This window comes from Zootoca vivipara, chromosome 3 (genome assembly GCF_965207765.1).
Source record: "Zootoca vivipara chromosome 3, rZooViv2.hap1.1, whole genome shotgun sequence".
NCBI classification, from domain to species: domain Eukaryota; kingdom Metazoa; phylum Chordata; class Lepidosauria; order Squamata; family Lacertidae; genus Zootoca; species Zootoca vivipara.
The window spans coordinates 12614200-12637565 of NC_142586.1; the positions used below are offsets into that span (position 1 = coordinate 12614200).

The following is a 23366-nucleotide window of genomic DNA, read 5'->3' on the forward strand; positions in this document are numbered from 1 at the left end:
GCTTGCCATTAGCGCTGGCAGTAGAACAACTTTCTTCCTTTCTCTTCTCATTTTTTGTTTATTTTTGCATTCGTGGATCATGTGATGTGAACACACCTGTCTCTAAAAGCATCCTTGCCCATAGCAGACAAGCATATTGTGGGGAAGAGATCTAGCCTAGACTTCCCCATTAATTGCTAGCTTTCCTACATGTGGCGGTTTGTTTTCTTCTGCAGAAGACACTTCAGTCCTGTGAGTCTTTAGCTGCAGTCTCAGGCAGTACAGCCCTGGCACAGAAGGAGAGAACAAAACCTCAAAGGCCACCTCTCTCTGCAGGAATTTTGGAGGATCCTGAGATGATCCTCCGAGCGCCTTCTTTGTGTGCCTCCTCCACCAAAGGTCCAGAGGGTGGCAGCATAGGATCAAGTGTGGAATGCACACCTTTGGTCGAAAATGTTCTACAATACTTCAACCAGGCCTTGGGCTGAAAACATCTGATACCCTTTCAAATGTGTTGTGGGAATGGGGATTTTATTGTGTATTCTCTGTTTTATCTTGTATTTTTATGTGGCGAACCGCCCTGATATCTCCGAATGAAGGGCCCGTATATAATTTTTAATAATAATTGTTATAAAATAGATTGGCTACAACCATCTAAAATAGATTGGCTCTCAGTTGTAACTACTGTACTCTGTTTCTCTAGGGTTATGGGTTATGCCTCGTTCTGCCCCTGTTCCACTATACCCCACCCCCGTTCCACCCCCTTTTGGAAGGACACGGTTGGCGCTGTGGTCTAAACCACTGAGCCTCTTGGACTTTTGCCTACCAGAAGGTCGGCAGTTCGAATCCCCGCGACAGGGTGAGCGCCCGCTGCCCTGTCCCCGCTCCTGCCAACCCAGCAGTTTAAAAGCACGCCAGTGCGAGTAGATAAAAGTTAAACAGTGTTTCCATGCGCTCTGGTTTCCATCATGGTATCTCGTTGCGCCAGAGGCGGTTTAGTCATGATGGCCACATGACCCGGAAAGCTGTCTGTGGACAAACGCCGGCTCCCTCGGCCTGAAAAGCGAGGTGAGCTCTGCAACCCCATAGTTGCCTTTGACTGGACTTAACCATCCAGGGGTCCTTTACCTTTACCTTTATTTTTACCTTCCGCCCTCTTTTCCGGCCACTTCCATGCACCATGATGTGAGTGGTCGCGCATCATGTTGCCTGTGCATACACAAACTGAAAGTGCACACAAACACAGTGGCTTGTCTTGAAACTGTGCTTAGCCAAAGGATTCTTAGTAGCTGTTTGGACGCTTCAGAATAGAATCTGGTGCTTTCATGGTCCTAATTTGCTTTGCTTTTATTGGGTGGGTTTTTTCATTATTATTAAAAGAAGCTTAAATTCTGTCTGAATAGCTTGTTCCCTCTCTTCCCCTTTGCTCCGCTGCTCTGCTCAACCAGCTTTTATCCTGCCCTGCTTTATTTTGAATCCAGGAAACATTTGCTTTTAATTACACAGCATTAGCCCTTCTGTCAGACCGTTAAGTGTTGAAGTGCAAAGATTAGTAATAAAAGAATCTAGCCTATTTTTCCCAGGACTTGAGGAATGCAGAAAGCATTTTGGTCGGTCTGATGAATGGCCTGTGTTGCATTTCCACCCCTCCCTCCCCTTAGCCTGAAGCACGATTCAGGACAGTGTCTGGAAAGGCAAAAGGGAAGCTAAGCATTTGTGGCAGCAGATGGTACAGGATGGAACCTTGGGAAGCCTTTTTTTCAATCTCCCCGGATTGTCTCCCCAGCCAGAAAAATAAAAAGTAAGCCACTTCCTTCATTAGGGTCTATGCGGACAGGAATTCAATTTTGGAACTGTGGCAAATTGAGCTGAGCTCTTCCCCACTTCGTGACCCATTTGATTGACCTACTGCCAGGCAAATAGAAGGCTGGTTCAATATCCTTGTCTTGCCCTTTTCCCAACAGTCTCAGCCCACAGAGTGGTGAAGCAGAGCACAAAAGTTTCTGGAAAAGTGGATCGGGTTGCAATCCTGCTCTCACTCACCCTCTTACACCAAGCACTGAATTATCTGGAAGCTGTTAACCATAGCTTCCCAGGCTGTGCAAACTGTCAACCATGGTTAACAGCTTCCCAATAAGCCTACTGTAAATCATGGCTTGTTCTGAAGCTGTTAGCCATTGTTTCTGGGTTTGCACGTAATCAGAAGCTATTATGATTGACGCTGGATCAAATTCTTCAAGTGCCCTTTTTTTGGTAATTGGGGGACCGGGATTTTTCTGAGCACTCCATCAGCATGGCGGATTTTAGGCTCAGTTGAACCAGGCTTACGTTTAATAAAATGTGGGAACTAGGAGAGAAATAGTGTTGCCCAAAGCCCGTAATTTTTCCTATCCTGTTTGTTTATTTCTGTTGGAGCTAGGCAATAAATACACATCAGTAACCTGCATCCTTTCGCAAAAATATTCCAGTTCATCAAAGCAACAAATGGGCAAATAGCATTTAGCAAGTAGCATTTTTCTTTTATTTGAAGTGGTGAGGGTTTTTTGTGCCTAATGTTTGTTTGTTTATTTTGAAATCTTTATCGCCTCCATTAAAAAGGAAGATAGATGCCAGCATGATGTTTGATATTAATCAGCTAGTGGAGTAAATGCAGAAGTGATAGCAGGTCAATCTTCTGTGGTTCAGAAATGCCTATTCATCTCATCGTCTGCAGCAAGCAAAACAGATTCAGCTGGGAGGCCAGATCCTTACCTCCTCCATCAAAGACAACTTTGGCAGCGCTGCCCAGCTATCAATTACCTGATGTCGCAGTGACACCCTGTGTGGCCTGTTTTCCTTTGCCTGTGTGGTTTGAAATTAAAGCAACATATAGTGGCTCGGCACTTTTTGAGCATTGCTGATAATCAGTGCATGCTAAAACCCCGTGTCTTTGCAAGTACCAATGATGCATAGTCCATCATTTCTTTATTTTGTCTCATGTCTTACATCGTATATGATCAGAGATTAGGGATTTGATCAGAAGCACAACCCACAGACAGAGATAGAAATATAAATATTTTTTGGCAATGGCCTTCCAGTGCAACCTTATGTAAAACATACAATTGCTTCATTTGTTTTATTGTAATCTAAAAACAGCAGTTGAAGCATCTCACAGCCTAGCCAAAAACTCTCATAGAAATGAAGACATTTGGAAACAATGTAATGCTTGATGGAGCTGACCATGTGTTCCTCAGAAGTTCTACATATAGGGGGCCACCACAAATATGTCCCTTTTTCTGGTTCCCAATGCTCCAATCAAATTCACTGGTTCCCAATGCTCCAATCCAATCCTGTGGCCACAGGATTCATTCATTCATTCAATTTGTATGCCGCTTTTGCACCAAAGTGTGGGATGTGACACATAAGTAGCAGTCAAGTACAGCATTCCTTGTTTGCCTAGAGTGGACATGCAAAGGGGATGTTTGTTCCAGCCAGTCGAAAACTTCCTGTTTCCTCCTGGCTTGGAGCATCCTTCCTCTTGCATGTGACTAGAGGTGGGCGTGACCTTACCTGTTCAGGTAACAAAAGCACAAAGCACGCAGCCACTCTCTTTTTGACTTCATAGTTTGAGCAACAGCTTTTAGCTAGAGATGCCCTATTGGCTTTCAGCCAACAGAGGACAAAGAGACTATCTCTATACTGTATGAGATAGACTCTGTAACTAAGTCTGCCTTCAAGGATCCATCTGTGAACTGATGGTGTTGTGAGTAAACTACTTTTATATATATTAAATAAGATTGTGGCATATTTATTATTTTAAGAGGGAAATAAGGGATCTTACCAGGAATCTATATTGAAAAGCTTAAGCAAGCTTGCAACCAGCTACCTGCTGTGCAGTTAAAAGGGGGATGGTAAAACTCTGCTAAATTATAGAACTTGCTAGTGCAAGTTAGGAAGGCTAGTAATAAACAATATATCCTCTCCTGCCTCCCTGAACATTCCCACACAAAGGAATTGTGCTCAGAGCTGGCTGCAACAAGGAAACGGGGAAGCATTTCGAGCAAACGCTACAAAAACAAATTCCTAACAACATAGCAAAGCAATAACACAGCAACGATTTTGTAACGTAGCAAAATGATAGCAAATATAATAACATACCCGAAAACCACATCCCAATACTGTAAATATAACAAGATCACTTAAACAACAAGCAACGCCCCATAGCAAAAATGACAAGTTTCATCTTAGTCCTGGGAACAACTACTCTCCCATGATGTCACACATGTGGGGACACCTAGTTCGGACCTCGGCTGTGAGTTGTGAAGCAAAGAGATACATGCCTAATGATGTACATAACATTTCTCCCTCTAAGTACCATATTTTCCCATGTATAAAACACCCCCTACTTTTGGGGACCCCAAATTAAGAAAATGGGCATATGCACTATCTGTGCATAAGTCGCCCCCAGATTTTTAACCTTATTTTAAAGAAAAACAACAACTAGTATTATACACGGAAAAGTACGGTACTCCCTCAAATGTGTGCTTTTTGGAACGTTGACTTCAATTGCCAGTGTTTCTTGCCTTTTTGCTAAAGCGATTCTCCTTCCATTTTGCTTGCAGGCTCCATCCGAAATCGAAGAGACGGCCGCCATGCTGCACAAATTGGTTATAAAGGTAAGCTGCTTTTCGGAACCTAAATAGCAGCAGATTACTGACTTGGTGGACTTTTCTTACATTGAAGTGCAGAGCCTTAGGACCCTCACGTATTCCAGTACAGCGGCAGATTAGCATGGCAAATTGTGGGCTTGGTCCAGCCAGCTATTCTTGTGTACAGACAGCAGCAAAGCTTGCAGCTTTCTAAACCATGTGTTAAGTGCACCTAATATGCCGATACTTATCACCATGAAAAATAAGCCATATAAGTGATCAAATAATAATGATAAAGGAACAAAAGCAACATGCCAGCTGTATTATTGGTTGTTGGCAAAAGATGTTAGGCATGAATGGAAATCACATAGCCAGTACAGCTGCTCAGCAAATAGTATTCAGAAGAGTTTTCTCCAAATATTCAGAAGAGTTTGTGCTGTATCATAACTGTTATGTTCTATGACAAACCTCATCAGTATTCAAGGATGATGCTTGTTGGGTCGAAAAACACATCTAGATTCAAGTTCACCTTTCGGTGCAATAGCACATGGTATAACAGTGTTTTCAAGGGCTGAAGATGCCTTCTGCATGCAGAAGGACATCTTTGGATTCAACCAGGGTCGATAAAAATCAATGATTTTAAAAAAAATTTAAAAAATGGATTTTTAAAAAATTTAAAACAGATTTTTAAAAAAATTAAATCGGATTTTTAAAATAAAATGCTTTTGGAGGAAAAAAATCTTTCTAAAGATAGTTTTTTAAATTTAAGTTACATTGTAGTCCAAAGGCTATCCATCAGAAAATAAGGATGTGTTTTTGTTTTTGTTTCTCAAAATTGTTTAACCACATCAGTTAACAAACATGGATACATGTGCTATAATGTTATTGCTTTAGTTAAATAAAAGGTTTAAATTGTTATTAAGAAAACAGTACAGCAGAAACATTGTCCAAATATAAACAGTTAACTTATTAAACCGCACAATCATTTCATAATTATGTGTCTATGTAATAGTATTCTAATAGTACTGTATAACCAAATCAGTAATTTTTATATAACTGTAAAAACTACTCTGAAAATTTATTATTCAAAAAATGAAACCTTCGTCTGGTTGAAAATATTAAGATTATACCAGCAAGAATGAGTCTTTCTGTAAAGAAAGGATTTAAATCAAGTCTTACTGACTAGTGATTTAAATAGTGATTTAAATCGATTGATTTAAATCAAATCCACCCTGGATTCAACCCAGTGTTTTGTCAATTTCGTATAATATCATTTTTAAAAAATTGAGTGGATAACCATTAGTTATTAAAATTAGTCTGTTCTCCTTGCAAGATTTTCCTATGTCGGCTGTGTGGAAAAACACATGAATTTGTGTGTGTGTGTGTGTGTGTGTCTTGGAAGTAATTGCTCACTTGGGTGGTCAGTCTATCACATTGGTAATGCCTGCATGAAAGCTTTCATTTTCCCTATAGCAGCTTATCTAAACCCACCTGCCGGACTTTCCGAGTTTAAAATTTTAGGGGAACATTTATGGGATTTGGAAACAGTGCATCTCTGCTATATTGAGATGCATTTTAACAGTCCCCCCCCCTTGCATGGCTTTGCAGAATGTCAAGTCGTACTGAGCAGCCTGACCTGGGTCGGGCCGAAAAGCTGGAAGGCATTTGAAATCCCTGCTGCATTCAGTGTAAAACGGAGGGCAGAGGAAGTGCTTTGGGAGCACATTTAGGATTATATGGCTATTTTTGAGTTGCAGACAATGTAGTTCTGAAACTATTCCATTTGCAACAATCCCACTAAGTTCGGTTGGGCTGCTTTCGCTAGTGAATTGAGTGGATGCGCTTAAATATTAAATGCTACTAAGTCGTAGGGCGAAGGAAAGCAATCCAGCTGGAATGTATGTTTCCTAGCCCAAGTGCAATTAAATATTTTCTAAAGAGGAAGCAAAGAAATCCTAGGAAACAGATCTTTTGAGTTTCTGCACCTCATATTGCTGGGGAAATAGGCTGCGACAATTTACATACAAATAATAGTTCGGTCGTGCTGTGGGTTAAACCACAGAGTCTAGGGCTTGCTGATCAGAAGGTTGGCTGTTCGAATCCCTGCAACGAGGTGAGCTCCTGTTGTTCGGTCCCAGCTCCTGCCCACCTAGCAGTTCGAAAGCACATCAAAGTGCAAGTAGATAAATAGGGACCGCTCCAGCGGGAAGGTAAACGGCGTTTCCGTGCGCTGCTCTGGTTCGCCAGAAGCAGCTTTGTCATGCTGGCCACATGACCCAGAAGCTGTCTGCGGACAAACGCCGGCTCCCTCGGCCTATAGAGCGAGATGAGCGCCGCAACCCCAGAGTCGGACACGACTGGACCTGATGGTCAGGGGCCCCTTTACCTTTACCCATTTTAATAGTTCATTGTGGCATGATTTTGTGGGTAGCAGCCTAGTTTGCCAGATGCATACCGTAGAGGTGTAGAGTTGATTTCTCTTGCAAAAATAAACTTGATGTTCTCTCCCCTCCAAAAAAAGAGAGCTATCCATAGGGTATTATACCCTTAGTTTGTTGCACTTCCTACACCTCTCCTCCATCCAACCAAGGAGGCAACACAAATTAATATCTCACGACTTCTCTCATCAAAAGCCTTGGAAGATGCTGCCTTTTTAGCATGCTTTAGCTATCGAGGAAATTGAAAAGCTATTAAGCAGCGAGCCAGCCCACAATTAAGTTACAGTGATGGTGTTTCTAGTTGTCTTTGTGCAACGCAAGGGCAAGGAACCTGTGGTCTCAGATCTTGGATTTCATAATCCCTGGCCATAGGGAATGTTGGCTGGGACTCATGGGGGGTCCAACAACATTCCGAAGGCCGCGGGTTTCTCACACGGATGTCTCTTCCAAGAGACTTCCCTGCACAGTCAAGTCTCTGGACAATCTTGGGGAATGGTCCTGAGCAGCCGTTTGATAGGCTGAGATTCCTCTATTCCCGGCCTCTGAAGCCCACCCGCAATTTAGTAATGGATTTAACAGCTTGAAGAGCTCGCAAGAGCGACACATTATCTCAGTGTGCAAGAATAGCCAGCCTTGGTGAACGCTATGCGCCGTTACGTCACGGATTAGTATGACTAATGTTCTGCACGCATAATACCATCAACTCAGGATGGAAGGAATGACAGTCTGGCGATCTTCTGTCAACGTTTGGTACTGTTCATGCGCTGCTGCGTTTAACTCCAAGGAATCTCGTCAGGGGATACAGGCTGCTGTTGGTATTATCGGTCCCCGGCAGAGCCCAGCTAATTTTACCGTGAATGTCCAAACCATGCTGTGGTCTGGAGACCACTGACTCGTAAACAGCAAACCCTCATCATGTGATGTGAGGAACAGTTCTAAGAAGGGCTATTAGGCCTGATTATTTGAGTCCTCTTGGTTTCCTTAGGAGACACGCGGCTGCCAAAGTAAATAAGTGGGTTAGGTTTCCAAGCCGTATCGGGAGTCCAGAAATTGTTATGGTTGCTGATCAGCAATCTAGTGTAGACTCCTGGTACAAATGCAGAAATTCAGACATTCGCAGTCTACCTCTCCATTTATTTTGGCAATCAGGTTTAGGCCGTGATATCAGGATAGTTAAGCAAAACAGTAGCTTCCTCTGGAGGGTTTATTACTGCCACACAAGTAAATATACTCTCAGCGTAGCTTCCGCAGAATGAGAGAGACTCATTTAACAATACAGACATATTTGCATTTCTACTAGTGAAATGATAATAAATATGAATATTTTCTTTTTCTTTTTAAAAAAGAAAACAGTGTGAAGGAGGATCTGAACTGTCTTCTTCATTATGGTATCTGCAAATACATTGGGATCATTCCTGCCCACCTCATTCTCTGCAATCTTAAACACATACAGCCGTACCTTGGAAGTCAAACGGAATCCATTCCGGAAGTCCATTCGACTTCCAAAATGTTCACAAACCAAACAGCGGCTTCTGATTGGCTGTAGGAAGCTCCTGCAGCCAATCAGAAGCCCCGTGGGACGTTTAGCTTCCAAAAAAAAGGGAACACTTCACTTCTGGGTTTGTGACGTTTGGGAGCCCAAGCATTAGAGAACTAAGCTGTTCGAAAACCAAGGTACGACTGTACTCACCCGAGAGTAAGTGCCATTGAGCATAGAGGGACCTACGTCTGAGTAAAAAGTGCTTTGTTAATGTTTTGCTAAATCGTGAAGGCCAAAAGACTTCCTTTCGCTCACTGGTGGAGAAAGCTGATATTTTCTGAGTATGGATGTTTATAGCTCTGTTTTCTCCTCCCCAGAATAAGAGTTTCCTCTGTTCTCTTCTTTTTGAGCTTGGGCACATTTCACTTTCTAAAGCTGTTTACCCAGAATGTCTCTCCCTGAATGCTTTACAGTTGCCTAGACAGTGGAGGGTTTCAAATGCTAAATTTGAAATCGGTTTCAATCGGTTGAATCGGCTTGCAATCGGTTTCAAATGATAAATCGGTAGCAGTTTGCATGATAATGCATTTGGTATCAAACTGATTTCGTTTTCTGTTCTGTAATATATTACCCAAAATGTTTTCACTAAGAAGACTCTGGAAAATTCGCCTGCTCATCTGTTTGTGTCTCGGTGGTTTCAAATGCAATTTAGGAAGAGAAGAACACCTACAGTCTTAATAGCTTTGCGCCACTGGAGCACAAGTATAATATTTGAAGGATCTGAGATGATTTCAGCGCCGTTTTCCTGATGCAGTTACGCAGCTTTTTCTGAAGAGGGGGCCCTTGATCTACATTTGAACTGCAAATCTTTGGTTGCAAAATTAACACCACATTAAATAAGGATTGTTTGACTAATCTTATGGTATGCTATGGAGGTTGTTAACATTCCAAGTGCATGCATTTTGGTTGTTCCTTGGCTGGAATGGCAAAACGTGCTGCAATAATCTATATTTCAAACAGACATGTGCTTCAAAGCATCCCGCAGGTTGCAGTCGCGCATCAGTTTATTCCCCTTCTCCCAGCGTTTTTCTATTTGCTAATTTCCACATTTCAGCATTCACACAGATTTCTTTCTTTCCTTCTGGAAGCAAATAACATGGAAATGAACAACGCTAAACTTAACGCTACAGCCCACCATATTTCCAGAAGTGGTGTTGACATCATGTGGCAGGTCAAATACAATGTGGAATTTAACACGTCAAAGTGACGTGTGAACGCTGTTGAACATAAGCCCTGTTGACGCGCACAAAGCCACATAACTGCATGTAAATTCAAATGCAATGCTGATGGTAGCACTGCTTTTTCATTTCTTTACCTTGCCTTTTAGGGGACCCAGGTGGCGCTGTGGGTTAAACCACTGAGCCTAGGGCTTGCTAATCAGAAGGTCGGCGGTTCGATTCCCTGCAATGGGGTGAGCTCCTGTTGCTTGGTCCCAGCTCCTGCCCACCTAGCAGTTTGAAAGCACATCAAAGTACAAGTAGATAAATAGGGACCACTCCAGCGGGAAGGTAAACGGCATTTCCGTGCGCTGCTCTGGTTCGCCAGAAGCAGCTTTGTCATGCTGGCCACATGACCTGGAAGCTGTGTGCGGACAAATGCCGGCTCCCTCGGCCTATAGAGCGAGATGAACACCGCAACCCCAGAGTCGGACACGACTGGACCTGTTGGTCAGGGGCCCCTTTACCTTTACCCTTTACCTTGCCTTTTAAAAAAAGCTTGCTAAAATTACAAGTAAGTATGCAGAGTAGCAGTCATTGGCTGTTCTTAAAGCAGCTGGTAAAGTTAAAGGACCCCTGGACGGTTAAGTCCAGTCAAAGACGACTATGGGGTTGCAGTGCTCATCTCGCTTTCAGGCCGAGGGAGCCGGCGTTTGTCCACAGACAGCTTTCCGGGTCATGTGGCCAGCATGGCTAAACTGCTTCTGGCACAACGGGACACGGTGACTAAACCAGAGCACACGGAAATGCCGTTTACCTTCCCGCCGCAGTGGTGCCTATTTATCTACTTGCACTGGTGTGCTTTTGAACTGCTAGGTTGGCAGGAGCTGGGACAGAGCAACAGGAGCTCAACCTGCCGCAGAGATTCGAACCGCCGACCTTCTGGCCCAAGAGACTCAGTGGTTTAGACCACAGCGCCACCCGCGTCCTTATAACATAACCAACCATACTACAATTGACCTTTGTGTTAAAATTTGAAAACTTGGGGATTTTTTGGGGGGTGGTGGTGAAGCAAGCAAAGGCCGCAATGCTATACACCTGTAGTAAGCACTGAACATCTTACTTCTCGGTAAACATGGTAGGGTTGCTCTCTGACTCTACTATCCTAGATAAGGAGTATAAAATACTCTTTAAATACGTAAGAGATGGAGCAGTTTAATCGTGGCAACAATACTGCCAGTTCCACCAATTTCAGTGGTAACCAGATTTTATTTTAAAACAGCACAAACAAACAAACAAACAAACGATTTGCTACACAAAACTAAACTTGTGGCTGATAAGGAGTGGGCATTAAAGTAAGACGTTGCCAGATTAATGGCAGCCTCTCATTCAGAGTAAAAGTCAATCATCCACAGCTTTAGGTTTGTTATCATTTGCAAAGATGACAGAATACTACCCCTGGACCAAGTTTTCAGAAGGGCTCAGCGCTCTGGAGTGGTGTTGCATTATCAAAATAATCTGGTTTCTCCTTTTCCTGCTCGTATTTCTCTTAGCTCTTAGGTGTGCCAGCCTCTTTCACCTTCAATGTTGTTTTTCCAAGAGCTTTTTATCTTTCTGTGCTCCATACCTCCTGGAGGGGATGCAGCCTACCTCACCCCCCGCCTTCAGAAAATAAAGAAGATGTTGCCCAACGAATGAATGCGCTCTTGCCATCTCTGATGGAAATGACAGCCACAATTAAAAGATGAAATATGAAATGCTCTCCCAACAAAAACAAAACAAAAAAAACAAGTTTGAGTTCTTCGCACTTCCTTAGGGCACTCTCTGGAAGGCTTTAAAGTAGGCTCCTAATAAAACTGGGATTATCTGCTCATTCCCTAACTTCCCTACTGGTTCCCACCCTGTGGAATGCCCTCCCACTAGAGGTCAAAGAGAACAACAATTACCAGACCTTTAGAAGGCATCTCAAGGCAGCCCTGTTTAGGGAAGCTTTTAATGTTTCATGGATTTCTGAATTTTAATGTTTGATGGATCTCTGTATTTTAGAATTTCTGTTTTGTTGGAAGCCGCCCAGAGTGGCTGGGGGAACCCGGCCAGATGGGCGGGGTATAAATAATAAATTATTATTATTATTATTATTATTATTATTCCCCTGAGAAATTGTTTGCTTGCCAGGCAGCGTGCACCTTTTTGGATTCGTATCGGTGAACTGCAAGAATTTGGCCAAAACCAAGACGTAGATGCACTGTCTAGAAGAGCTTTTGATAGCCTCCCTAAACAGGGCTGCCTTCAGATGTCTTCTAAAAATCTGGTAGCTGTTTTTCTCTTTGACATCTGATGGGAGGGCGTTCCACAGGGCAGGCGCCACCACCGAGAAGGCCCTCTGCCTGGTTCCCTGCAACTTGGCTTCTCGCAACGAGGGAACCGTCAGAAGGCCCTCGGTACTGGACCTCAGTGTCCAGGCAGAACGATGGGAGTTTTAACTGTCTAATCTTGCCCCTTTCTAAAATCTATTTATTGGTGTGTGTTTTCCATTGTGCAAATCTGTCAAAGAATGAAATGAAATGAAATCGGGAATAAGGGGTTTTCTCATAACAGCGCAGGTTGTGTGTGCTATGTCCTGTTGGTGTTTGGGCAGTGGAAATGATCTGTGGGGGGCCGGTCAACAAAAAAATGGGGAGCCAAGGAGGGTCAGTTTTGGGGAAGAGTGAGAAATGGCCCCATTGTAGTTCAGTGGTAGATTATCTGCTTTTAATGCAGAAGATCCCAAGTTGCCTCCCTAGGTAAGGCCGGGGATGCTTGGAAATTGTTTGGCAAACTCTCACCGTGATCAACTCCCGCCCGGAAACCAATGTCCCCCGTGGAAGGACGTGTGGATCCAGAATTGGCCTCCAGAGTCACTTATGGACTCACTGTTAAAACCGTGTTTATGAAAGACAATCTTACTTGGCTATGAGTGATTGTCGAAGAGAAAGAGAATAGGGCCATTCAAATGTGATCCAAGCTATGTTGGAGCTCATCGCAGAAAATGGCTCATGTAGCTGATGTTGACGTCATCGTAGTTGCAATCGACTGCAGGGGCTTTCTGTGAATTTCCCGTGAAGCCAGTTCATGGAGGGGTTTGCTGCTGTGACTGCTCCTCTGCATGACCACTCAGTCTCGAGAGCCAGGCTTATGCTGGGCAAACTATTGCATTCAGAACATCAAAACCAGCCAAGTTCATTTCTGAAGATAAGCAGAGAAAGCTGGAGGGGATCAAAGCAGCGAAGCTGGAACCACCTCACTCTAGAAGCTGTTATCACCACTTATCTTCCATTTCCTTAAGTGTCTAATTGTCCTTCCTCCCTGTTCCAATCCCCAAGGCAAATCAGTGAGAAGAGATGGGATAAGCACCGTTAAACAGGTGGCAAATGGCCAATGCCTCCTGCTTCCCTTTTCCTTGGCCTAATATCAATCCTCTGAAGCTTTCTCTGGCTGTCTTTGAGGGAATTCTCAATAGTCATCAGAACTGGTTTCAACCTTTATACTGATCTACACTGGACTATTTTTGATCATGATGTCTATAACATGTCGCCAGACCCTTGACTACATTTGCAGTTGGCGATGCTACCTAGTCGATTGGCGATGCTGCCTAGTCGATTTCAACACTCGATTGGGAGCTGCCCAGAGTGGCTGGGGAAACTCAGCCAGATGGGCGGGGTATAAATAATATATTATTATTATTACTATTACAGTCATACCTCGGTTTAAGTACACCTTGGTTTGAGTACTTTCAGTTTAAGTACTCTGTGGACCCGTCTGGAACGGATTAATCCACTTTCCATTACTTTCAATGGGAAAGTTCACTTCAGGTTAAGTACGCTTCAGGATAAGTACAGACCTCCAGAACCAATTGTGTACTTAAACCGAGGTACCACTGTACGATTACTATTACAGTGTTAACTATGATTCATTGAAAAAAGTGAGCCGCGCCTTGTTTGCAATAAGCCATAGTTATTTTATCCAGGTATTGACATAATGCCAGGCCATTTAGTTGAAAATGGGAATGAACACAATCTCTTTCTCGTGGCCACGATGGAGTAGGAGAAGTGAACACGCCAGCCAAAGGTGTGTGCAGTTGACACTAAACCATGGCTCAGCATTATGTCTGGACCAGCCCAATAATGCTTTGTCAGATAATTTTTCAGCATTTTGAGATAAACTGTGATGATATAAGCTGGAACGAAACAGATAAACGAAAAACTTGCAGCTTCTGCACATGGACTTCCCTTTTTCTGTTGACGTTTTTACTCGGTTATTTCCTCCACACACACCCCAAACCCAGTCAAACACAAATAAGCTAGTTGAGTTCATTGTGTAGTGAGGATGTGGGTTTAGTTTCACTTCTCTAATAACCAGGGTGCTACTTGAGCATCGCACACAAACTGTTATTCTTAGCACTCTACCATGACTCTGCAAAAAGTTGCTGCATTTCAACAGCTTTATGTCCATTGATTTTTTTTTTAAAAAAATGCCTCTGTCATTGTGACTAGTAAGCATCTGACTCATGGCTTTTGGAGAAACCCCTTTTCAATGTTGACTGGTGGTCAGCTGGTTGCAATGGATGTGCATTCCCGCTGACGGTCTAGCCAAAGTACTCGTGTACTTAATCCATAAAAATGCAACCATAATTGTGAAAGCTGCAAGTATAAACTCCCCTTGGGTAAAAATAAATTCAGGAACCGAAAATCTGTCTGGAAGGTGAAGAAATCGCAGTTGTTACATGAAACATCTATGGAAGTATGTTTTGCTTGGTGTTCCTGACCTGAGTGGTGTTGTTGTTGTTTAGTCGTGTCCGACTCTTCGTGACCCCATGGACCATAGCAGGCCAGGCACTCCTGTCTTCCACTACCTCCCGCAGTTTGGTCAAACTCATGTTCGTAGCTTCGAGAACACTGTCCAACCTTCTCATCCTCTGTCTTCCCCTTCTCCTTGTGCCCTCAATCTTTCCCAACATCAGGGTCTTTTCCAGGGAGTCTTCTCTTCTCATGAGGTGGCCAAAGTATTGGAGCCTCAGGTTCATGATCTGTCCTTCCAGTGAGCACTCAGGGCTGTTTTCCTTCAGAATGGATAGGTTTGGTCTTCTTGCAGTCCATGGGACTCTCAAGAGTCCCCTCCAGCACCATAATTCAAAATTCTTCGGCGATCAAGCTTCTTTATGGTCCAGCTCTCACTTCCATACATCACTACTGGTGTTAGTAAAATATTATATTGCCTACCTCATTGTCAGTTAAATCAACTGAAGCCAAGGAATATGGTTCCTGGTTCTTTTGAAGCCTATTCTGCACATTTATCTTCCTTATATTGTTCGTTAGAATGCCATGATGTGTAACTGAGAGAGTAACTTTTCATTTATCCAACAGCATTTTACATTTGTCTTTAAGTTGCCAGACACCAGTGTCTTGCTATCAGTTAGAACCCAAGAGTTATGAGGTGATTTAAACTTCTGGTGGAAGTCGCTATGGCAGAACAAAGTTTTATTCTGATTTATATGGGGGGGGGTACATATTAAAGGGAACACCGCCACATTCTCTGTTTTTTCCTTGATCAGCGGCAGCCTTGCAAATACATCCACACAAGTTTATGAGCATATGTAGAGGGGTGGTTTTTTTTCGCCCAAACTGCCTGCCTATGTTAAGTTTGATCAAAGCATTAATAATATGGGACTTCCCTTGTCTTAGCGGTCTTTTTTGCTAACCCCCCCCTTTCTCCAACACTTAATTTTCATGTTTCTCACCCATTCCTTTTTTTAAAAAATAAAAATACTCAACTCAGTGGCTGCCTGATTATTATTAATATGTTTAATTCAAAGCAGAAGTAGGAGGCAAACTTTTCTGAGTTTTTCTGAGTCCAGTAACATCTAGGGAGCCACCAGTTCATCAAGCTTCCTCTGGACACCATCCTGTTCCCCATACTGTCTGTCTAGGTAACTGCTTATGAGACGCTGTTGAAAACAATATACATTCCCTATGCCTAGTTACTTGGAAAGTCGCATTTAAGTTCAGCAGGATTTATTCCCAGCTAGGGCTTGCTGATCAGAAGGTCAGTGGTTCGGATCCTCATGATGGGGTGAGCTCCCGTTGTTCGGTCCCAGCTCCTGCCAACCTAGCAGTTCAAAAGCACATGAAGCAAGTAGATAAATCCCGCTCTGGCGGGAAGGTAAACGGCGTTTCCATGTGCTGCTCTGGTTCACCAGAAGCGGCTTTGTCATGCTGGCCACATGACCCGGAAGCTGTCTGTGGACAAACGCCGGCTCCCTCGGCCAGTAAACCGAGATGAGCGCCACAACCCCAGAGTTGTCTGTGACTGGACCTAACAGTCAGGGGTCTCTTTACCTTTACCTAAATATGCACAGAACTGTAGCCAAAGCCTTCCTTATTTAAAGGGAAACCGCCAGTGAACAGTTCCTCTTCCTAGGAGTCCCACCTAGCACCCTAGCCCTCTGCCCCCCCCCCTGTATTCTGAGCAAGAGATAACCGACGGGTGGGGTTGCGATGCCTGTTCGTCGATCCACTGGATCTTGTCGTTTGACCCAGATATTCCATGTGATCCGGAATTGCTTTCTGCGAGTTAGGACCCACCTTTTAAATTGCAATGTGGTCTCTTCTTAATGTGAAGAAGAAGGCCTAGTGAGTACCAGCCCCTCTCTCTTTTCGGTCAAAAAGTGTGACACTTACAGTAACAATTTCATGGAGAGTACCGGCACCTATTTTTAGGGAGTGGAGCGTAGTAAGTAGAGTACATGCTTCATTGAGTCTTATAAGGTAGTGGGTGTCAGGAGTATGGGCCTGCAGTGCTTTGCAGGACTGGGGCCTGCCTCAGCTTGTGCTGGAGAAGCAAGGAGTGGCCACTCAGGTGAGGCCACTTGATAACTCACTGCACCTGGTGGCAAGAGCTGGGAGGGATTTCCCTTCAGCATTTCCCTTCAGCTCTTGGCCACAGCAACGCGATCCCTGCCTTTTTGCATCTGGCCTCTTGTTCCTTGAGCCTTCACCTTGCTCCTCGACTCTTGGACCTTCGCCTTGCCAACACCTTGCTCCTCGACCTTCAGACCTTCGCCTTTGTGACACCCTGCTTCCTGATCTTTAGTTCTTCGACGCTGCGATTTCCTGCTGCTTGACCCGCAGCCCCACGCCACCTGGACTCCCGTTCCTGCTTCCACCCTGCCATCTTGCCTCTGGTCCTGACGTCCTGAGTCGGGACTGCTACCTCCCACCATCCAGACCGTGACAGTGGGGAGAGGGGAGACCCAGGCAGAGTGGGGTGGAAAGAAAGGAAGCATTTTGCTTGGCCAGCTCCAGCAGCCGTAATCTGTGTGAGTCAAGCTTTCGTTCGATAACCTTAGCTGAATCATTTGGCGAAGAAGCACCACTTGAAATAGTGGAACTTCTTGGAGTTTCCCTGCAGTACGTTTCTGAGCTAGTGTAATCCAGTGACATTTGCAACAGAGTGACGCTGGACAAACAGAGATGCAAAAGTGAAAACTTGAAAAGGAGGAGAGGGATGTGCAATTTGTGTATTTTGCTCCTGCCTTTTTTCTTACACAGCATCCCCTGAGCATTTATTTGCTCATTTTAAATTCCGTTCTTCATCAGCCATGCTCTCAAGGTTACAAAATAACACAATGCTACAATAAAATGCAGAATGCTGATTAAGGGTTGTATCAATTAGTTAAACTCAGAGTGGTCCCATTGAAAATAATGACCATGGCTAGCTTGGATTCCTTAATTTTAATAGATCTATTCTGAGTATAACTTAGTTGGAGAACACCCTAACAGGAGCATCCTAGCCATGTCTAAGGGTAAAGGTAAAGGGACCCCTGACCATTAGGTCTAGTTGTGACCGACTCTGGGGTTGAGGCACTCATCTAGTGTTATTGGCCGAGGGAGCCGGCATACAGCTTCTAGGTCATGTGGCCAGCATGACAAAGCCGCTTCTGGCGAACCATAGCAGCACACGGAAACACTGTTTACCTTCCCGCTGTAGCGGTACCTATTTATCTACTTGCACTTTGACATGCTTTCGAACTGCTAGGTTGGCAGGAGCTGGGACCAAGCAATGGGAGCTCACCCCGTTGCGGGGATTCGAACTGCCGACCTTCTGATCGGCAAGCCCTAGGCTCTGTGGTTTAACCCACAGCGCACCCGCATCCCCCTAGCCATATTCAGTTCATCAAGGCTTGTAGGTTAGCATTTGCAGCCTAAAACATCTATTAAAACCAATTTCACAGCTAATTTACATCTAGCCTGGCTGAATTAAATCCCTATAAAAGTTTGGGTGAAAGGAGAAATCATTAGTGATTCAAATGGCAACACCATCAACTGCAATTCAGAGGGAGAGTATTATTGAATTGGCGCCACCTTCACTGAGAAAACTTTATGAGGTGGCTGCCCCATATATCTTAAAACGTGGGCTGCTTAATATAAGCAGGAAGCTGGTTCAGAGTTTGAGGACACCTCCCAACCCTGCAAAAACTTAAGGGGGGGTGTGCAAAGAAGGGCTGGTGTTGGGTGTGGCCCGCCAAGAGGGGTGTGTGGCCGGGAAAGGAATGATCCTGGGGAAAATCCTGAGATTCTGGATCTCTGATGGAGGAAGAGGCACTTTTATCTGGGATCTGCATCTTAATGCATTTTATGCTTCATAGGTTAAATCTTTGAACTGGGCTCTGTAGCATATAGGCAACCAGTGCATGTTTTTTTCTGGATTGGGGTTAATGTGTTACAGGTTCCCTGTACTGCTAAAAAAAATCCGGCAGCCCCATTCTGTCCATAGGGCAGCTTCCAAATTCTTTTCAGTATAGCTTTATTTGGTTTTGAACGTTGCGTTCCTGTCCATATTATATTGATTCCTCCGACCAGCGTTCGTTTTGAGAATGTCTCTAAAGCTCATCAACCAAGTAGACAAAAACTTTTAAGAAAGAATGGGAAAATTTTACATTAACGGGATTAACAAAAACATTAACAGGATTTTGATAACACCTGTAATGTAACAAACATTGTGGACAAACATGGAGAGCTATAATATATGGATTGTGAAACAATATGTAGCTGAATATGTTTGATAATTGGACCCACAGGGGGGAAGTCGGGAGATTCAGAGAAATCTCAGTATAGGGTATTTGTGTTTGTAAAATCAAATAAAAATCATTTCAAGAAAGAAAAGAAAAAAGAGAATGTCTCTCGCTGTCCTAAAATGTATTTGCTGTAATCGCAAAATCGTTTTGCCCTTCATTTTTAGTTTTAGTAGCTTTCTCTCTGTTGCCTTACACTTCCCCACGATTTCACCAGCTGTAGTGGTCAAGTGTGGGTTTTCTTCCTTGCCCATTCCGGGTGTCATGATCTTAACATTTCTGTGCATTTGGAAACAGTTCGGTGGAAGAGCAGTGCTTTCGTTTTGCAAGCAAGGGCTTGCATTCCCCCCTCTTAAGCACACATGTAGAAAACTACCCTCCTTAGCCCACAGAACAGCTCTGTAGCAAGCTTGGGGAACTCCAGTTTCTGTTGCTATAGCAATTGAAACATTATCCTGGTTCACATGGATACTCTCTTACAGCAGAGCTGGGCAAGGTTTGCACGGCCGGAAAAAAATGCCATTCTTCATTCTTCCATATATTGAATCATTTGAAGATTATATTACCATTTGTCTTTTGCTTCTGACATGGGAAATACGGTCTCAGGCTGCAACATGAAACTTTAATATTGAAGGGCTTCTAATGGAATTCCTTGGGACAAAAGGTTAGTCTCCAAACTAAAGCTGGAGAAGTTAGCTAAGTGCAGTAATATAAATGATTTAAAGGGGGGGGGGACAACCACTCTCAAGCGAAGATAAGATCCTGCAGCTCACCACTTCTGTACAAGGAAGTTGGGCCTTCCCAAAATAAGGGGGTTGTATTTTGGGTTCCCAAAATAAAGGGGTGGCTTTGCACAAACAGAAAGTATTGTGTAGTTTTCACACATCCACACCCTATACAGTCCCTATTTTCCAGGGGACATCCCCGGATTTACAGAAGCTGTCTTAATTTCTGATTTGATCCAGGAATGTCCCGCTTTTCCTTAGGACGTCCGTATTTTCAGTGGAGAAATGCGGGAGGGTGTGGTAGGATGTCCCTATTTCCATCTGTGAAATGTTGGAGGGTATGGAGTTATCCGACCCCCCCTAGCCAAGGAGATAAGTAACTATACAATCTTTAGAAGACATCTGAAGGCAGCCCTGTATAGGGAAGTTTATTATTATTATTATTATTATTATTATTATTATTATTATTATTTCATATATGTTGGAAGCCCCCAGGGTGGCTGGGGCAACCCAGTCAGATAGGCAGGGTATAAATAAGAATATTATTATTATTATTATTATTATTATTATTATTATTATTATTACTGCTGCTATTGAACATGGAACCTCTATTCTCACTGGAGAAATGTTGGGGGCTTTGGATAAAGCATGGAGGGCTGCAGCGGGATAAGTGGAAACTGGATGTGCCATCTTATGTGAGCAGAAACACTTTACGACATTGCACTGCCACCTCTGGATGAAACCTGAGCTCCTCGTAATGCTGCGCTGTAATTCTCTGCAGCAGAGGAAATCCCCAAGCCAATGGCGATCTCTCTGCCTTTTGGCGATCCTGCCCTGATCTCAGTATGTGCACATTTGTAGAAGTTGCAGTAGCTTATCTGGTCCGTTCCCTGTGTTTGGGGACAAGCCATCAAGCATTGTCATTACGGACACGCGCACATACACAGAAACAAAAAGGATGTGGGTGGCGCTGCGGTCTAAACCAGGCTTCCTCAACCTTGGCCCTGCAGATATTTTGAGACTACAATTCCCACCATCCCTGGCCACTGGACCTGCTAGCTAGGGATCATGGGAGTTGTAGGCCAAAAACATCTGAAGGGCTGAGGTTGAGGAAGCCTGGTCTAAACCACTGAGCCTCTTGGGCTTCCCAATCAGAAGGTCGGCAGTTCAAATCCCCACCACGGAGTGAGCTCCCGTTGCTCTGTCCCAGCTCCTTCCGACCTAGCTGTTCGAAAGCACACCAGTGCAAGTAGATAAATAGGTACCGCTGTGGTGGGAAGTTAAACGGCGTTTCCGTGTGCTATGGTTTCTGTCATGGTGTTACGTTGCACCAGAAGCGGTTTAGTCATGCTGGCCACATGACCCAGAAAACTGTCTGTGGGCAAACTGCAGCTCCCTCGGCCTGAAAGCGAGATGAGCGCCGCAACCCCCTAGTTGCCTTTGACTGGACTTAACCGTCCAGGGGTCCTTTACCTTTTACCTTTACACATAAGACAGAAGTGTTCTGACATAAGACAAGCTTATATATGCCTGCAGGAGCTCTTCAGAAGTTCTCCGACATGTACCAACGTTTGGTTGCGTAAGGGCGCACAGCAGGGATTGCACTCTGCGACCTGCCAGATATTGTCGTAATCCACTCCCGGCCAGTTTGAGAGTTGTAGTTCAGTAATATTCGGAGCACCACAGGTTCCTCATCCTTGGTGCACGGCATACAAAGGAATCTTGCATTCTGCATTATATCCCTACTAGGTTCATGTTCATTGGTTGCATGCGCATATCCAAATGCTTATTCTTCTGCTTGCCTTTTCTCCATCTCTCTGGGTGGGCAGGGAACCTGAGAAAGTAATTGGGATGAAGGCCCAAGAGGTAATAGAGCTAAGGGATAGGGCTGGGCAGGAAATGGGGGGGTGGGGGTGGGGGTGGGACTAAAGTCCAGGCAACTGAGGGAAAGAGACGGATTAGTCTGTGTGCATGTGAGAGAGACGGAGCTGATTTTCACATACCAATTGAGATAACCATCCACATCTTTTTGCGGGTCCCTGGTGACTCTAGCACTCGGCTTGTATGCCACCGGCATTATCTGTCCTTTGAAACTGCAGGCAGGTGTTAACCACAATTAGTACAGAGGTTTGGTTATCCTTCCCTTCTGGCAGATTGAATTGCTTCTCTTTAATAATAAAACAACCCAGCAAAGCAAAAGGAGAGACAAAATGGCCCAGGAAACCTGATCTAATTCCAGGATAATACATCACTTTTCTCTGTCAAGTGGTTTTTGTTTTTGTTTTTTTAAATAAAAGTGTGTTTCTCTGCTGCGGTGGTTTTCCTTGAGAAGCATGCAGTGAATAAGCGATACTCCAGACACATGTTTCCTTTCTGAAATGCACCCAAAATGTTTACAAATGCTCTTGGGCTGGTGGCGGACGTATTCTTTTTATATATATAAAAAAACACATCATTTTTATTGGTTTTTAAACAAATACAACTACAGTAACTGTTAAACACTTAGCCAGCAGTTACAGATAATGGTGTTGCTTTTATCTGTTGTTTCTAGATATACACTTACACATTCAACATTCAAACATGCTACTTAACGCAATCTCAGCCTTGAGAATCATTGCACAGATGTGGGTGCCGGTTTTGAGCGTAAAATGTGGCACCTGAGAAATATATTTTAGATTCTTCTTGCAAATATGAAGCCCTGAGGGTGGAGACTTCAGGGGCCAAGAATGGAGCATCATTCTAGCCTCTCTCTCAAGCTATTTGCCAACCTTGTTGAAAGTTATATAGGTTTTGAGAATACCGTAAGTTGAATGGACTCCCATGGTAGATGGTGGGCAGAAGTTGGGTGATCATCTGTCTTGGATACTTCAGTTGAAATTCCTGTATTGCAGGGGGTTGGGTGAGATTGTGCTCAGGGTCCTTTCCAACTACAATTTCACGATTCTGTGAATTTCTTCGAATGATATACAGTAATGAAATTGCACGTGCCGATTGTGCTTAATTTGCAGAAATCTGAGTAGAGTGCATAGCACTTTAGTTTACACGAGCATTTTAAACACATTCTCTGTTTGGGGGGGCACCCAAACCAGCATCAAAAGTGATATCACGATGGAAATGTATGGGTTTTGTTCTCAACTAAGTTTCCAAAGTTAGCTCGGACAGCAGAATTCCCATCACCTGATTTAGCCCTATAAATACTGTAAGTTGCTATTCCTGCACGCCATCCACCACCTGAGATTTTTTTTGTATGCTACTTAAACACAACTATTTTCATACTACTCTCAAGCAGCAAGGAGATCTAGTCAGACTGAATTCTTTGAGCAGGATTTATTATCTGAGCAACCGCAGCTATAATGGCAAATAATTGTTTCATGTAGGTAAAACTTAAGATGGAAAGCTCTGCCTCCTGTCTCCCCTTTCGTGGATTGCTAAGAGCATCTTAGTTTGACTTGTGTCTTCAGTAAAATCCCGAAATTGCTTGTTAGATTTCCTGTCTCCTCTGCTGCTGTTTATCTTCTGCTGAATCATTTTTATTCAGCGTGTGTGTGTTTAGAACACGCTTTAAGTTGTATCTTGAGAATTTCAGTAACCAAATTGTGGCCTCCCTTGCAACTAAAATGATTTCCATGCTGCTGCTCTTTATATTTGAGGTTATAATACTGAAAGATAGACCACACACAGACAGCCAAGTCTCTAGCCACTTAAGCATGTAAACAGTCTGGATTCTTACGAAGTGGAAACATTTATTGTGCCCCATTCTTAATATGATCAGCATGTTAAAAGTTCTGTG

General features: G+C 43.8%; 1 protein-coding gene across 1 annotated transcript in view; it reads left to right on the plus strand.

Moving 5' to 3' along the window:
- The window catches only part of SLX4IP (SLX4 interacting protein), a 91029-nt gene that overhangs the window by 3420 nt on the left and 64243 nt on the right, over positions 1–23366 (plus strand). Inside the window, exon 2 of the mRNA XM_035110077.3 lies at positions 4581–4634. Within this exon, the coding sequence (XP_034965968.1) occupies positions 4611–4634 (24 nt within the window). The 5' untranslated portion in view covers positions 4581–4610. The remainder of the gene's footprint in view (positions 1–4580; positions 4635–23366) is intronic.